Source organism: Excalfactoria chinensis, chromosome 1 (assembly GCF_039878825.1).
Source record: "Excalfactoria chinensis isolate bCotChi1 chromosome 1, bCotChi1.hap2, whole genome shotgun sequence".
Lineage (NCBI taxonomy): Eukaryota > Metazoa > Chordata > Aves > Galliformes > Phasianidae > Excalfactoria > Excalfactoria chinensis.
The window spans coordinates 159,182,068-159,200,438 of NC_092825.1; the positions used below are offsets into that span (position 1 = coordinate 159,182,068).

General features: G+C 42.2%; 1 protein-coding gene across 1 annotated transcript; it reads left to right on the top strand.

Annotated features, from left to right (window-relative positions):
• The first annotated feature begins 441 nt into the window (after window positions 1–441).
• Window positions 442–18,271, top strand: SERPINE3 (serpin family E member 3). The gene is made up of 9 exons (XM_072360329.1): window positions 442–624; window positions 1,384–1,678; window positions 5,774–6,007; window positions 7,942–8,139; window positions 12,366–12,564; window positions 13,071–13,171; window positions 14,605–14,691; window positions 16,669–16,752; window positions 17,477–18,271. Exons 2-9 carry the CDS (start codon window positions 1,423–1,425, stop codon window positions 17,515–17,517), a joined length of 1,200 nt encoding a protein of 399 aa, XP_072216430.1. The 5' UTR covers window positions 442–624; window positions 1,384–1,422; the 3' UTR covers window positions 17,518–18,271.
• Window positions 18,272–18,371: the final 100 nt, after the last annotated feature.

Here is an 18,371-nt window from a genome sequence, read left to right on the forward strand (position 1 = left end):
TCCTTTAAGTCACCGCTTTGTTGTTTCTTTCCCCCTGGCAACTAAAGAGTGAATGAAAATCTTCCTATTTGGGATGGCAGTAAAAAAAAAAAGGGGGGGGGGAAATAAAGACATTTTAATTGCATGGGATTTCTGAATAAGATTTCAAAATAGGGGGTAAAAGTAGCTACGTGCCTGGTACACAGTGAGCCCTTTCTCTTCCCTTTTGTGGCAGTGGAATCAATGGAATTCATATAAAAGCAGGAGGGGGTGGGAAGAGAGATAGGAGATGCCTTGCTCAGTAGCAGCAGGTCACAAGCCTCATGAGGCTGGGGCAGCTCTTGGAAGGCAGTTGCCGGCTCTATCTCCATGTGTACCTTTTTGTTCCTTGCCTTGGATTTGCTAGTCAGTGGCATGCTGCTTTGCCTGGCTCTCTATAGAGCTTGTAGCCTACAGGAATTTGGACAGAGTGGTACAGACATCGCCGACAGAGACTCTGATCACTGACTATCCCTTTAAATGCAGTCTCATGACTTAGTCTTTACTCCACTACCTATTAAAGAAGGAGACAAGGCGTCCATAGACAGCTTCAATTCAGACACCCAGAAGGACTCAGAAAGGCAAGACAATTTAACAGAGCTAACTGTGAGTAACTGCAAAGAATTAGAGGTGCTGTCTAGAGCAAAGGGCACGGAGAAAGATTTGTAGGAAATCCTCAAGTGAAAGAAGGTGCAGCATTTTCTTAAATGTATTTGCATACGTTGTTCAAAAGGTGAAATTCTGCAAAGAGAAAGAAGCTATTTTGTGGCTTTAATATTTTTTCCTTTAAAATATGAATCTAAGTGTCTCTTTAAAATAACGTGAATAGAATCTTGATTTCCCAGAACATTCCATAGCAATGAGTTTGTGCTGCGGGCACTAAAGCCTTTTGCAAATGCAACCTTTTATTCCGTAGTATGGACAGCATAGGAGGAATATCTGGGTGGGAAATTTGAAGGCAGCCTTTTGCAAACATGGATGGAACCTCCGGGCTGGACCCTTCAGCTGAACACCTGCACCTGCTGAGGGGTGGGCTTCCTTCAGGGCGTGCTGGAAGTGCTGGGGATGGAAAGGAGCTGGGGGTGCTGGGCAGAATGGAGAACACAGAGCTTTCACCAGGGCGTCCCTTCACAGTGCAGATCACTGTTTTATTAATAGATGAGCACTGTGTCTCCCTCCGTGTGCTGCACTGACCAAACATCCTATATGGATACAGCATACTGGAAAAGCTTGATTCTTGTTAGCCAACAACAGTAAGTGCATCCCTATACCTTATCTTTTAGTGGCAACATCTACTGGCTAGATATTGGCAGATGCTTTACAAGTTATCATTCATTGTCTAAGTACCTCTGTTATTAATTGCAGGTATGATTATCTGGTGGAGTGCACTCCCAGCTCACCTTCATGTTGCCCACTGTCTCCTTTGCACTCATCCTTACTTGGTGCTTAGCCAAGGGCAACTGCATCTCCTATGATGAGCTGAAGGACCTGAAGACTGAATTTGCGATCAATCTCTACCGCCACGCTTCTGAAGCAGAGAACAGAACCAACCTGGTCATTTCCCCTGCAAGCGTGGCCATTTCTTTGGAGCTGCTGCAGTTTGGAGCTCAAGGAAATACCTTCATGGAGCTGCAGAATGCCCTAGGATACAACATCCATGGTAACGTACTGCATTAAAATAATACTTATTTCCCTACGTTTTTCAGGAAAGCCTTACTAAGGAGATGACATCTGTACATGTCTAATGAACTATTTTTATTCTACAAAAAAAATGTAATTTGGAAGTGCTTTCTCCAGATTTGATAGGCAGGTGTCAGCTGGACAAAGAATGCTCAGTAGAAGGTACATGCATTATTATTCCTTCTTTCCAAGTACTGCTTACTCCTTTACTGAAGGACAACTGCTCCTAGAGAAGGTAATTCCATGAACAGCAGAACTGATCTTGGTTTCCCAGGGCTTTATGGTGCCCGCTATGTCCTCTGCAAGGAGATGACAACAGTCATTTTGTCTCCTACTCTAAGCTCAGACTGGGAAACTGGATCATCTTTAGGACTTATGCCCTTATCCTAGTGATGTTATAACTGGCTGAAAAGATGAAAGCTTCCATCTCTTAGCAAAAGAACAATTAGAAGAAAATTTAGCAGAGAGTGATTGGCAGGAAATGAGTTTTATGGACAGCAGGCTGAAATGAAAGGCTCTCTGGGAAGAAATACGGAGAAGGCAGATATGTTAGAACCCAGAATGAATCAGCTGAATTTAAGGATGGTGGTTTCCTCTTAATTGTGGACTATCCTACCATCTCACACCACATGTCCAGAAGTGTTTGGCGTTACAGGCACAGTGTTCATAAGAAGCAGATGGCTGCCTCATCTCAAAATTTGCATCTTATACTTGTGTAAAGAGATAACGCTGTTATTTCTCAGCATAAAATTTACTTTCAGTATACAAAGACTAAAGATAAAACCTACAGTAATTTCACAGCCCTGTGCTGTAACCTACCTTAGTCATCAATGCCATTCTCTATATCATTGATATTCAAAACCAATATAGCAGTATGAAGTAACTCCGGCTGATTTACTTTCTGTAAATTCAGTAGGATGATTTTAAACAGCATTAGTTCAGGCAGGGATTTTACCTCAGCAATTGCCATGCTTTTTGTTGCATGAGGACTCAATTATTAAGGAAAGAATATGAAGTTAGAAGGATATTGCACATTAAAATTTAGGCACAAATCTCCACACAAGATACAACTAAGAGAAGTATAGATGTTATTAATGACCGGATGGCTCTTTTGCACCATCCTCATTCTTCTCATGTGTTAAAGAATATCAACCTCACATTTTATCTCTACTTAAATTTCTCTCTATCTCAGTTTATGGCATTAGCCCTGTGCTTTGAGGTTTTTAGCAATATTAAGGTATGAATGTGAGAAAAAAGTAGAATGGGGTCTATTTTTATTATTAAAGATATCACAGTTATAGTGGGGGAGAAATAAATCATGTCCTCCAATGGTTTACAACTAATAAATAAGTACTTAGCCCAGATTTCAGATAAGTAAAATGCTCATATATATATATACAGAGGGTGGTGACACACTGGAACAGGTTGCCCAAGGAGGTTGTGGATGCCCCATCACTGGAGGCATTCAAGGCCAGGCTGGATGTGGCTCTGGGCAGCCTGGTCTGTAGGGTGGTGAGCCTGCACACAGCAGGGGGGTTGAAACTGGATGATCATTGTGGTCCTTTTCAACTCAGGCCATTCTATCATCCTATGATATTCTTTTTTCCACTAGATATTTGCATTCATGTTTTAGTTGGTCCTTCTCTCACAATAATGAAGGATGTGGTTAAAATCTTGGCAGACTAAAAACAATGAAAACATTGATGGTTCATTCACTATTCACAGCTCTTACATGCACCCGTAATCTTCTTTTAACATTTGGAAGATTGGTTCACCTTTATTCTAACACTAAGAAAAGCGGCGTTTAAAGAGATGTCTTGAAAAAAGAACAGGCAAAATAATACACTTAGAAATGTTTCTTCCTTGCTGTTTCATTTGATCCACAGTAGAGTATTTTAAAGCAATTTTGAACTGCTCTCTGAGTAAGAATTCAGGACTCCGGTTAGCTAAGTGCTTTGATTTGACTGAAATTCCAAGCTCAGGATACCACACCTCACATTAACATCTGCTTCCAATTTACCATCTTTGATTTCTTTTGTCCTCCAGAGAGCTTGCCAAATGCTCCCGCACTAATGCAAAACACACAAGAAAAGCACTTTACACCTCAGACTGTGTGAGTTTTCTTGACATCTGTTCAAGGAGTTCAATATTTTATCCCTTCAAGAGTAATAGATCTAAGCTTTAATACCAGTCTTCACAGAAGTGATCAGTCTCCCTGCAGGTTATTAGAGGAGCGCTGCTAGGCTAGAAAACCCACACACTGGATTCTTGGGTGGTAGAAATAGGAAGACATGAAGACGTGAAACTTTCCCTTTAGATCAGCAAAAATCTGTGCCGATGTAGTAGTCTCCTGATGAGGTGAGGGACCTGGCTGAGAGATGGAGTGTCACAGTGACCTTACCATTGGCTTGATGCTCAGCCTTGAGCAGGTCAGTAGAAGCAGGATGGATCCAGCCCACCAAAACCCTTGTTGGGTTACCTCCCCCAAATCACTCGTGTCCAAATCTGCCTTCCAGCAGTGCTGCCTATGGGAAACTGGGGACTTCCTTCCTTTCATAATGGTCTCCCTGGGGTCAAAAGCAGTGTTTCTAACCAGGACTATAACAGTGAGTCCAGCCATGCCCGGAATTCCACAAGTGTTCAGCCAAGGCAGAGGAGCACCAGAGCTGATTGCAGAACTCTGAAGAAGCATTGCGCCACTCTGAAGATGGTGGTCAATAATTCATACGTGGCAGTAATATGCTGAGCTGTTGCACAGAGATTAAGACATATGATGACTTTCCAACTAGGGAAATCAGAAAGATCCTGTTGATCCCACAGAGCCAACAGGCAGTGGTGTCTTGCTGAAGGACGGCAGTGCACTACTCCTCAAGGCAGGCTTATTTATAGGAAGAACAACCTGAAGGAAGCTTCCTACAGGGAATCAAAAAAGTCTAAAGGACGCTATTGGGTGGACGTAGGTAAGTCTTCTCCAAGGGCTATAGGAAAGGGGCTGACCCACACACTGAGGAGACACTTTGTGATTTTATAAACACAAGATCCAAGTTTGGAAGACTCACACCCTTGCTGGGCCTACAGCATAACCTTGAATCCATCATAGCAGCCCCCACCACTGACCCACCATGAGTTCACCAGGAACTGGAGAATGGGGCACCGTTCTGCTGTTTTTATTAGTAGTTTGGCCAATCCACTAGAGACTACAATATTGAATCTTTGAATATTCGTAGTTTCCACAAGCATTTTTGAAGGCCAGATTAAGATTTAAAAGGATCTTAGCAAATCAGAGCAATATGTGAAGTGAATAGGAAATAATTCATTAAGGATAATTCAGTAAGTTCTGCATTTTGAAGGAATGATCAGCTGTTCAAGTTGAGAAGCTGTGAGCTAGTGAGAAGGTTTTTATAAAAGTACTGGATGGCTCATAACAATTACAATTTAAAGTGAAATATTGAATGAAAGATATATTTGTACTTCAGAAAGAACAGAAATTATTGCCATTTGTATAAGAAGAGTTTCTTGTAACAGACATCAAGAAATGCATCAAGCATTGTCAGGCCTTATATACAATACAGTACTGGGACAGAGTCCTTCAAAACTAAAGGGTCAAGAGTAGCAGACAGAGCTGGAGCAGTCAGGGAGATACTGTTCTTGGGATGGGTGGTACCAGTGATGACATGAGAAAGAGATGTATGTCAGTAATGTACCAACAGCAGCTCAGCCAGTCCCTGCTGGAGGTGCTCAGTCTCACCAATGAGGACTCAGAGAGTCCCCCAAATGAATAACAACCCTTATGAAACATAAAAGCTCTATTCACACACATAAAGGTGTGATCATGACATTGCATCAGCCACTTGGCATATCTGCACTAGAATGAATCCTACAGCAGCCCAAAGGCTTTTCCATGCTCATTGTGTCATTGCGCTCTACAGGAATACCCCATCATATCAAGGCTGCTTTGTTTGTGAAAGCACTTTAACTTTCAGAAGACAGTGGTGCCAGCAATAGAGCTGGGAGCCCCTCAGATCTGATGCTTCAACATAACAATTGCAATTATTCCTTCTCTCTCTCCTGGCAGATCAAAGCGTGCAGGATATGTTGCACAAGGTGTACGAAGGAACAGCTGACTCTGGCCAGGGTGCTGTGGTGCAGCTGGCCTGCTCCTTCTTCATGCACACTGGTGTGCAGCTCTCACCTCACTTTGCTGCACGTGTCTCACACTGGGCCAACAGCAGCCTGCAGCAAGCTGACTTCACTGACCCCAACCAAACTGCAGCTCTAATACAGGGGTGGATCACCGGTAACCTCGCAGGTAGTAGAGCAACCCATAAGAATGATTGCACATGAATAAATGTAAAATAAGAATAATGAGAGAACATGCATTTCACTAAGAATAAGGTTTTTTTGCCACACTCCACCTTACCCAAACCAAGACTCTTAATTAGGAGAAGAGAAGGCACTGGGGAGACCTCAGTGAGGCCTTCCAGTACTTGAAGGGAGTGTATAAACAGGACTGGGAATGACTGTTCATGTGGGCTGATAGTGACAGGACAAGGTTTTAAACTGAGACAGGGGAGGTTTAGGTTAGATAATAGGAGGAAGTTTTTCACTCAGAGGGTGGTGATGCACTGGAACAGGTTGCTCAAGGAGGCTGTGGATGCCCCATCCCTGGAGGCATTCAAGGCCAGGCTGGATGTGGCTCTGGGCAGCCTGGTCTGGTGGTTGGTGACCCTGCACACAGCAGGGGGGTTGAAACTGGGTGATCATTGTGATCCTTTTCAATCCAGGCCATTCTATGATTCTAAGACTAACAGCCAGGAAATCTCACTCTTGTGCTGCTGCTCATTTCTATTGGGAGGAAGGAGCCAGAATAAGTCTGAATCTCTGACTGTAAGTTTGCAATATCAAGCCATAAACTCCTTGGCCTTATTCCTCTAATTTTTAAAACGGGAATCCTTTTCAGTGTGCTCAGTTTTAACAAGGAGCAGCCGAACTCCCCAGAGACCAATCTTGCTGCACAGAATGCTTTCATGCTGTGATGGGGAGCTTGGAGGGCTGCACCCTCCACAGCCAGACTTTGGAGTTAAAACGACAAAATAGAAAACGAAAAGGGCTCCACATAAGTAAGAAAGGTAGTCAAATTAAGTGTGTGTAAATGAAAAAAAAAATTAAAAAGCAAGTCCTTAGAAGCATTAGACCAAATAAACCCCTGATCTGCCCCATCAGCTTAAATTACATGAGTGTTAATTTGGGTATTAATACATAATGCAATGTTAAACATACACATTAAAGGTGCTACTCCAAAAAACTAACTAAATAAAAATCCATCCTTCTTAAATGAGCTGTAATAATTGATCCAGCTTCACAATAAGAAACTATTGCTCTAGAAGTAGAGAAGTAGACACTAAAATGGGAGTTCATGTTGTGGTACTTGTGTGAGTATCATAGAGTCACAGAACTATTGAAGTTGGAAAAGACCACTAAAATCATCTTGTCCAACCACCATCGTGCCAGCTAGCCATGTCCCTCATTGCCATATTCACTCTTTCCTTGGACACCTCCAGGGATGGTGAGTCCCCCACCTCCCTGGGTAGGCTGTGCCACTGCCTCACCACTCTTTTTGAGAAGAAACCTTTCATAATATCCAATCTGAACCTCCCTTGGTGCAACTTAGGGCCATTCTCTCTTGACCTGTCAGTATTACCTGGGAGAGGAGGCTGAACCTCACCTTGCTACAACCTCCTTTCAGAGAGTTGTATGTAATAAATTAAAAGTGAATCACACCTTCAAGACTCTTTGAGATGCCCAAAACAGATTGAGGTGAACTACTAGTTAAATTAGAGAGGGGTAGAATTAGGACATGAGATTCAGCTGATTTAGTTACTTCATCAGGCTATGTGTAATCACGGGTTAATTACATTAGGAATTTCTGGATCTAAAGATGAAAGACAGCAAAATATGCATGACATGTTTATGTGAGAAAATCAGCTGGAACCAGGACATTTATCTGCCTCCATTCAATTCACGCCATGCAGGGAGTAGCATAATCTTGGCATGGCATTGGCCTTCAGTGCTGATAAATCTGAGTTCCCATATGGACCAACAAGCAAGCCTGAGGAGTTCCGCCTACCAAACTGTACTGTGCTGGGCTGGTGGGCAGGCCTGGTTTGCTTTATTTCCTCACACAGACCTGTCCTGTGTGAGTAGGACAGCCCATGTCTCCCTCTCCATCTCTCTCCCTTGCAGACAGGGACGTGCACGGCGTGCCTTCTGAAGAAGCTGTGTCACCGCTCAGCCGCGTCGCTGTGGTGAGCACCATGTACTTCAAGAGCACGTGGCTGAAGAAGTTTTCCTTTATGGATACCCAGATTTTGCCTTTTACCACGGCAGAGAGCTCAACCTTGAAAGTGCCCACAATGCATCACACAGCTGAAGTTAACTACGGTAACTGCTCTCGTTCCAGATCCATATAGATAGTATTCTACTTTCAAAGGTTTGAAGTATATGGGCTAGTGACACAACGACTCATATGGTAGGCTTAATTTTCAATTACCAGGAAATCTACAACCCATTTTAATATAAAAAGCTCCTTTCCTTTCTGCCCTAAATTTGAAAGCTTCACTCAGATAAAAATCTTTCTAATTCCAAGTCTAAATTTCTTCAAGACCAATTTATATCTTAGTGCTGTGCAAAACATGCCTTTCAACTTAAATAGTTTATCTCAGCTTTGATATTTACTCCTAAACATATTTGTGAGTAAATAATGAAATTGGCTAAAATGAAGATGCCAGGCTCATCTAGTCTTTTCATTAAATAGATACTCCAATTCTCTAAGAGTCCCTTACTGTACTTTTCCAATTTAAGCTAGTCTTCCTTGAAAGTAAGGGATAAGAAATTTATGTCATAATTGTAACGGGTCATTTACACACTGGGTATCAGAACTTCTATGTTGTGCTAAAATGCACTGTTATTGAGTGGTTACTCAGGCTGCACCCTACCTGTTCTGTTCTCCCAATGTCCCATTCTTCTTTCTGCTGATGAGTCACAGGTAAATTAAGGGCACGGAAATCTTAATAAATGCATGCCTTTTTGTATTGGCTTCTTGGACACTATAGGATTTCCACCATCCTGGTCATCAAGGTGACCTCACTGTCCATCTCTGATGAAAGTCTTCAGTATTGGCAATGCTTTGAACTCTTTTCAACATGGGAACTCTGCTTCCACCTTGACTCATTTTAATCTCCTCCTCAAGCAGGTGCATTCTATCCTTCATTTCTGGCTCTAGCTATCATCACTTCTACATATTACCTGTTAATAGTGCCATAGTGAATCTGTGTCTAATGTTTTACCTTAAAATCAGATAGCTGGATCTGTACCTTTTTACCAAATCAATTACCCAACCAAAGAGATACCGGGACCTGCCTGATGTTGCAGTTTATCTTACTTTCTGTGTTCCTCTTTGACTCGACCCTTTGTTTCTCCAGGGTATATTCTAAACTTTTTCAAATGAAGACCTAAAATTTCCCAGACTACTTTATTTTTCTTTATAAATACACTTCTGTTTTCTAGACTCACCTCAAAATGCAGACTCTGACTCTACAGGTTTCTGGAAAATCTTTGCTAACACGCTTTCAACCTTCACATTCATTCTCTTTGAATTCTAAAGTGGTAACTACCCGAGACCCAGATTTGTCTCTCTGAAGTAGGTCAAACTTCATTTGCATCTCTGGCATTGCAAGTCCTCTTGTTCCTTCCTCATTCCCATGAGGTACCTCAGTGTTATTCAATAATTTATTGTCAAGCTAATCCTTTCCCATTATTTCCAGCAAATAATTGGAGATAAATTTGAAATTTAAAAAAAAATAAAAAGAATTCAGTGTTCAGCTGCACCATTTTTTTCTTCCTTTTTCTCTTGTTTCCACAGCTGAAGCTGTTTCCTTTTCTGGTCACATCAAGCAGGCACTTGGCCATTCATTATTTCTACAGCTCTTTATCTCAGAACCCACCTGTCTGAGGAATCATTTTCTTCTACTTTTCAAGTTTGCCTCTATTGCTGTGGCTTTGCCTGTGGTATTTCCTCTTCAAGAAAATCTGTGGTGTATCCAGCACACTTCATTCTCCTGATAGGATCACCCCACCCGTTCCTAAACACACACCTCTGTCTTGGAGAGCTCCCATTCCTCTGGTGTATTCAACTCTTTTAGAAGGGAATTAACTTCAGTTTGGAATGCAGAATTTCCTTTTCCAAAATCCAGTGCCTCCTCATTCTCATTACTGAGCAGTGTTAACTACTACATCAGCTCACTGTCATTCAGCCCTGGGTGATTCCGTATCCCCAGCTCACTGCAGGGTACATGGCTGCGCATGTAGGCTAAAACATCTCTCTCTGCTCCTTCATTAGCTAACCAGTTAAACAAAATGGGTTTCTTTTCACTAACACATACCTATCAGCTCAGGAGCAAGCCTTTTCTCTGAACTTTTAGTGGGGTGAGACATAAATGAGAAGTCCAAAATGTCTGAGCCAAATTTTTGGTCACAAGAAATGCTACATTTCTGACTAATTAGTTTAAAATTCATGAATGCATAGAATCACCTCATCCAACCACAAATCCATCCCTACCACACCCACTAGCCATGTCCTTCAGTGCTATATCCACACAATTCTTGAACACCTCCAGGGACAGTGACTCCATCGCCTCCCTGAGCAGACAGTTCCAATACCTCACCACTCTTTCTGAGAATAAATTTCTCCTAATATCCAACCTAAACTTTTCCCTGGTGCCCCTACCTCTCCACAACCTCCTTTCAAGTAGTTATAGCAATAAGGACTCCCCTGACCCTCCTTTTCTCCAGACTGAACAATCCCAGTTCCCTCAGCTGCTCCCCATAAGGCTTGTGCTCCAGACCCTCTGCAGCTTTGTTGTCCTTCCCTGGTCATGCTACAGGGCCTCAAGACAGGCTTACTACAACAAAACAGAGACCTGAGATAAGTTTCCCTCACTATCACATGATTGCAGCTGTCCACCACCAGGATCCAAAACAAAAATCAAGAAAGTTAAGCTGTGGACAATCCTGGGAACTATCAATGCTGCCAAGAAAATGCCAAGACTACCATTTGCACAAGCCTGATAGATACTGCAGCTATATTACATGTTCTTTTTTTCCAAGCAATTTGTTAACTAGATTTGAATACTAATTTAGCTGCGTACCATCCTGATGGGATGCTCAAAATCAGTTCAACCAAGGAAGGCAAAACATCCCAAGTCATTCATACTAAGTCTTTTTAATTAACAAATAAGGTCTGTATAGCCTCTGTAGGCACAACAGACTTCAAAATATCAGTATGCCCATGAATTAAACCAATCCCATCCGGTGTAGAACAAACACAAATCCTTTCTTCTCACAGACCAGAAGAGATTTGTTTTTTTTTCCAGCAAAACAGCCCATGTGCTGGGGGATGGTTTTACCAGTGCAGTTCTCTCTCAGGACTGCATGGTGGGAGGGCTGATCTAAGGATCTAACATTTTTAGGTCCTAGCAGGGCTACCGGCATGCAATGAATGCTACCTAACCCAGATTTGCAAAGCTAGCAAACATTTTACATAAAACATTTAAGATATTCTGTGTCTCTGTGTTTATGGGCAGATACTTAGATATGTTGAATAACAGCTAGCTATATTCCACTATTTATAAACACTGACTCAAAAAGCATGAGTGTCTACCCTACAAGACACAACTACTACAACTGGGTGAAAAGGAAGTAAGAAATCTGGCCTGCAGCAATGGTAATAATAAGTCATTTGCTTGTAACTTGTGTTTAACTCTTTCTCTGACAATGATTTCTGTGTGTTGCTGAAATGCTGCTCATTGGATTTACAGGTGACAAAATAAGAACGGGAAATCATGATAACTGGATCTATTCTACAGTATAGCAGTCTATTAGGAACGCTTTGATTATCCGTTCATTGAAATATGGAATTAAAGTCGTTGTTACAACATGTCTAAATAATTACAGGGTTGGAAGCCAAACAGTTTGTACCTCTGAGGCTGTTTTTGAAAAGTTTCATCTGATTTAGATAGGTTTTTCAGTTTTCAAAATGAATACACTGGGTGCCTCCATTATATATGCCCAACTACTTTACCATCTAATGTAGCTGTTGGTCTCCTGAAATAAGATTAAAACTCATTCTTAATGGTATTAAAGAAGGAAACAGAAGGAAAAAAAAAGGTTTCAGTTAATTAAATAGTATACTCATTTTTTCAGCATAGTCACCGTACAGGATATTGGTGGGAAGGTCTGACTTCTACTGACATAACACCAATATCTTTCTCTGATATTGTGGGCCAATGTCATAAAATAGGAGGCATTCCTTCTGGAGCAGCCCTCATATTCTAAACTGTGAATGAGGAGGACAGATACCGTTGAAGAAAGTAAGAAAATATTCATGTTCTGCTGCAACACTGCGACAGGGATTACTGCTTCCACATACATGTCAGCTCTGCTCACATGAGCCAGTGTGGTGAGCTGTAGGTGGCCCAAGCTGAGCCCATGCATCAAAGACAACCCATTGCACTCTATCACTGGTGTTCTGAACCATCTGCTTGAGGTCTGACCATTGTTTTCTTTTTCACTTTAATGATGACATAAGATCTATATTTGCCTAAATACAGGTCAGTTCCAGACAACAACTCAAGATGCTTTCAGTGTCGTTGAGTTGCCCTACTTGGGGGAGAAACTCAGCATGTTCATAGTGCTTCCCAGCCACAAAAGAACACCTTTGTCCCAGATTGAGTCTCACCTTTCTGCCAAAACCATAGCACTCTGGTCCAGCAGCTTAAAGAGGACAAAGATGGACATTTTTCTACCTAGGTAAGCAATTCTGTTCCTCTGAGATGACTTTGCTACTCCTGTTGCCAGAATTACATGCAATGTCAATGGCACGCACAGCCTATAGGACAGAATCAGATTAGGTACTCCGAAACATCTCTCGCAATACATTCTCCATGTGAACAACAATTTGTACATTAATACTCATCTCCTCCAAGATCATTTTTGGAAATAATTCCAAGAGCCCTTTTGCTACAGCCGGATAGAATGCTAAAGAGAGCGCGTTCAGGAATACGCAAAGTTCACATGTCAAGAAGACCAAGAGGCAGCATAATTGCAACAGAGAGAGGTGAGGGATTCTTGCTGTTAAAGCCTTCAAGTGAAGAGCAGTTGCATCTCTGGGAAGTGTGCTTAATCAAGTAGAAAGCATCGGGCTCACACTGAAATAGATGAAGTGCGAAGGCTTGAAACAAATTGCATGTTCCACCTTTTAGCTCTATGAAAGTATGAATCCTGAATTTAAATCACATCTCTCATCTTAATTTCAGGTTTAGTATTCAAAGCCTTTTTGATCTAAAGACAGTTTTTTCTGCCTTGGGAATTAGAGATGCATTTGATCCCATCACTGCTAATTTTAAAGGCATTTCAGGTAAGAGGCTTGACTGAATACAGAGTGATCATTGACCCAACATGTATAGATTCTTAGATAACACTGCAGAGATTCAGTAGACTCAGGTGTTCTGTATTGATTGTACTACTTTCTCTGTGAACTCCAAAACAGAATTCCCATTCAAACATTCTTCTTTATTATTGATAATGCTATTAGCATAGGTTGCCTGGGAAAAATATAGGGACACTGTCCAGATGTGTAGGGATAGGACTAGGAAAGCTAAGACACAGACAGTATTGAACATAAACACAAGGGATTCTTTAGATACATTGGGTAGAAGAGGCTGAGGTACTCAGCGAATTATTTGCCTCATGGCCAGTCAGGCTTTCTCACACCTGAACTTCTATGTGTGTGTATGTAGAGAAGGGTGTGGGAAGCAAAGTCCCTCCCATTGTAAGAGCAGAGCAAGACTGAGTGTGCCTCATAGAGTTGAATGTGTACAAGCCCATGTGGCTAGATGACATGCAACCCAGGGTCCTAAAGGAGATGACTGATGTGGTTGCCAAGATGTTCTCCATCATGTTTGAAAAGTCCTGGCTGTCAGGCAAAGCCCCAATGACTGAAACAAGGGAAACATCACTCCCATTTTTAAGAAAGGAAGGAAGTAGGACCCAGGGAACTAGAGGCCAGAGAGCCTCACCTCTATGCCTGGGAAGATCATGGAGTAGATTCTTCTAGAAGAGATATTAAGGCACATGCATTCAATACACCGCTGTACGAATGGTGGGAAAGTATTTATATAGAATAAAGAACAAATAAGTGAAGGCAAAAATGAGACAGAAGAGTATTCACAGCAATGACTTAAGGTTCCATGGAAGTCTTCCTAATCAAAGAGGCACACAAATTTGTGTGTTCCTACTCGTGATCTGGAAGTCCTTGTCTCTCTCAATCAGCAATCTTCACAAGAGTAAAGTAACCTGATGTTGCCTTCCTCATGCGTTGTCTCACACTTAAGATGTTTCCATATTGTGTCAAGTGATGTTCTTCTGCAACCTGAGCTTGTAACAGAGGACATTTCCAGGCAGAAAGATACGAGACACACACAGGGATTTTAACTTACTCTCCAGTTTCCCTGCACTTGGAGAATGCTGATCAAAAAACCCCGCAGCCCTACTATTCCAGCTATGGGCTGAGCTAAGATGCTCTTGACATAGACCTGGCTCAGGTGTTTGGTCTGTCTGTATTTATCCCTACCAGACACATGCATGAAAAATCCTCTGGTACAGCTCACCTTCAGCACAGTTTAGGTTCAGCCTAGAATCCTTAGAATCTGCAGGAGAAAACAAAACCAACAAACAAAAAAGGTAAAAGTATTATAAATTAATAAAACAAAAATGGTGTTCACAACAAAATGCAATAAAATGCATGAGAATGCTATGAATATTAACCTGCTGGGTCGGTTTGTTTTGCAGAGCAAGCTGGCCTTTATATTTCAGAAGCTATTCACAAAGCGAAGATTGAAGTAACAGAGGATGGCACCAAAGCGTCAGGAGCTACAGGTAAATCACGCATACAAGTGTTACTTTTCACTCCTGGACTTGACACTACAGCAACAACTGCTCATCACAAAACTGCTTCCCCAGACCACGTCAGCATTTAGAAGCACACCCACTCCAAATGCAAACATTTGTATTTAATATTTCTATTTCACCTTTGTAGTTGCTCATAGAAACTCTTAAACCTCCTCCCGTTCCGTGTCTGATGTTAGACCAGCACACAAAAGCTTGGGTGAAATCCAACTTTACCAGCCCAGGAAAAATCCAGTTTAACATAATAAACCGCTTTTTCTGTTGGTTAAATAGAACCATAGAAAAACCTGAGCTGTATCAGACCCACAAGGTTCACTGCATCCAACTCCTGGCTCCACACAGCACCGCCCAAAACCAATCTCTTTGTTCGTATCCCAAAAACCAAAGAAGGTTACTCTCTGTTCATCTGCACCTCCTAAATTGTGGTAGGGTTTGTTTCTGGGGGCAGTCCCATTGGTACCTTGGAAGTTCATGATGTGAAAGTTTGGTCTTGTTGAAGATATTTCAGGATCACTTCTTACATGCTTAGAACAGCGATATTTGTGCACAGATGCTTGTTTGTCATAACAGACAATTTCCACGTGAGCAGTCGGGGCCAGTTCATCAGGGACATTCCAAGTAAAATCTCAGCTCTGGACTACAGAGTTAATTACAGCTCTGTAAGCTGAATGACGTTTCCTTAGAAATCCTCCATCACAACAGAAACACATAACAGGGAAACAGAGCTACGCAATCCCCATTTCCTTTCAAGAAAGACATTAAAAAGTCACATGAGCTACATTGGAGACCCTGTAATCTTCATCTTCGCAAGAGCATCAATATTTTCACAGAATGGTCTGGGTTGAAATGGACCACAATTGTCATCCAGTTTCAACCCCCCTGCTACATGCAGGGTCACCAGCCACCAGACCAGGCTGCCCAGAGCCACATCCAGCCTGGCCTTGAATGCCTCCAGGGATGGGGCATCCACAGCCTACTTGGACAACCTAAACCTCCCCTGTCTCAGTTTAAAACTCTTCCCCCTTGTCCTATCACTATCCACCCTCGTAAACAGGCATTTCCCCTCATGTTTAAACTCTCCCTTCAAGTACCGGAAGGCCACAATGAGGTCTCCCAGAAGCCTTCTCTTTTCCAAGCTAAACAAGACCAGTTCCCTCAACCTTTCCTCATAGGAGAAGTGCTCCAGCCCTCTGATCATCTTGGTGGCCCCCCTCTGAGCTGGTGGGTGGCAGGGGGTGGAACTGGATGATCCTTGAGGTCCCTTCTAACCCAAGCCACTCTTTGGATCTAAGGTTAATAGCAGTCAGAGAGCATCATACCTTTATTCCACTAAAACCAGTGCCAGAACTTCCATGAATTCTCATCAGACCAAGCTAAGCTGGTTTACAAATGTTTGATTACGTTTATTGCTGTACATTAGAAGCTCTGCATCCAGACACACACACACAGTGGCTTTGAAGTTGTTTTGTTGTTGTTCTTTCTAGGAGCACTGAAGTAGTGCCACTCCAATTCACTTTATTGAGTCCTACTCAAATTTTCAATTGAATTCTGTTGTTTTAACTGCTCGTTACGATTGCCCAAGTTTTCAGTTTTGTCAATGTAGCCAATACTACATGACTGCAAGGCAGAATTGATCTGAACACGGCTTATAATTGCTCCTAAGCCATCATAATTTTAGAGACCATTTAACCACCCCCATTGCAGCACTTTGAAGATACTCAGTCTTAGCTACGAGCTCTAATTTCAGGAAGATTTAAGTACTTATTTGCTGCTTCCCATTTAGAAGAGGGGATTACATTTACAGCTACAGGACAAAATCACTTGTTTATTCTTAAGAGTCGCAGCTTGGGCTCTGTGGTTTGGTATGGTGAGTTTTGAGGGCACAGAATGGAAGGTGGAATAGAAAAGTCGATGCATTTTACTAATATCTTCTTAATTGCATGTCAGCAATGGTACTACTGAAAAGATCTCGGACACCTATTTTCAAAGCAGACCGACCTTTCATTTTCTTCCTGCGACAAGCCAACACAGGTACGCACGCTTTCTGATTCAGCAGCAGAACCATTCACTAGTAGCACCCAAACTGGGAAGAAGCTTGTTGTGCATCTTCAGTCCAGGACGTTTCAACAGCCAGGAACAGCAGGTTTAGATTTTAAAGCATACATAAGGGAGAAGTTCTTTATTATGAGAGCAGTGAGGTGCTGGCACAGGCTGCCCAGAAGAGGCTGTGGATGCCTGAAGATGTTCAAGGCCAGGTTGGATGAGGCCCTGAGCAGCCTGGTCTAGTACTGATCTAGCCAGGTGGCAATCCTGCATGTGGCAGGGGGGTTGGAGCCTGATGATCCTTGAGGTTCCTTCCAACCACCTCTTCAATCCATACTCTATGGTTCTATGATTGTATAATTTCTACTATGGTAAGCACCAGAAGTTCTTATTAAAGGAAGACCTTAAATGCCCCAGCACCAGAGACAGGCCTCTGCCCAGCAACCCAAATGGGCAGCAGCGGTACCTGACGAGGAAGCTTTTTCTTTAGGATGAGTCCTAGGCAACTCTCTGGTTGGGTTACTGTTTGGAAACACTTCACTGTCTACAATGCAGTGATGTTCTGATTATCCTAAGGCAAGCATGTAGCTGCACAATCAATTTCTCCATGTAATGAAGAGCTCCAAATCTGCTACTTCAATGCTTTAATTCAAGTACTGAAATTGTACCACATTGAAAACTTGGTCCCAATTTTAACACTTTTCTTTTACAGGTTCAGTACTCTTCATAGGAAGAGTTACAAATCCTCTATAATAAATGCTCATCAAATACCATCTTCTTCTCCTCCTATGGTGAACTTCTCTCAGATGAAATTAAAGGCTACAGTATGTATATATTTATTAAAACATTCTTGCTTCTTGCAAAAATATTAAGTCTTCTGCAACATTATTACTTTATACACACTACAGTATTCATGGTGTGGCCTGGGTTGAAAAGGACCACAGTGATCATCCAGTGTCAACCCCCAGCTATGTGCAGAGTCACCAACCACCAGACCAGGCTGCCCAGAGCCACATCCAGCCTGGCCTTGAATGCCTCCAGGGATGGGGCATCCACAGCCTCCTTGGGCAACCTGTTCCAGTGTGTCACCACCCTGAGTTACAAACTTCCTCCTAATGTCCAATTTAAACCTCCCCTGCCTCAGTTTGAAACCATCCCCCCCCTTGTCCAATCACTATCAACCCACATAAACAGTCATCCCCCCTCCTGTTTATATACACCCTTCAAGTACTGAAAGAAAAATTAGACCTGTCTGGAAAAAAATTAGCACCACAACTACAGCAAAGTCTAAACATCTCGGAGGAAAAACTGAACAGATTTTGCCACTGCAGTATTTAAGAACTGGTTCACAGCTCCTACGTGACACCATCTTGCTGGCAGGTGCTGGGCTGATCAGCTGGACTCATTCAGAACAAGTGATCTAAGAGGAAATGTTACACAAGAAAGAAGTTAGGAGCATCTGGCAAAGATTAAAACAAGGCCAAATAAAATGATACTGTACATCCAGGATGGCTGGGCTGTTCATTTTACCATAGTCACAATTCCGCTTTCGCTTCAACAGGTTTTAATGAAGAACAGAACATTCAGTGACACAAACCTGCCCATCA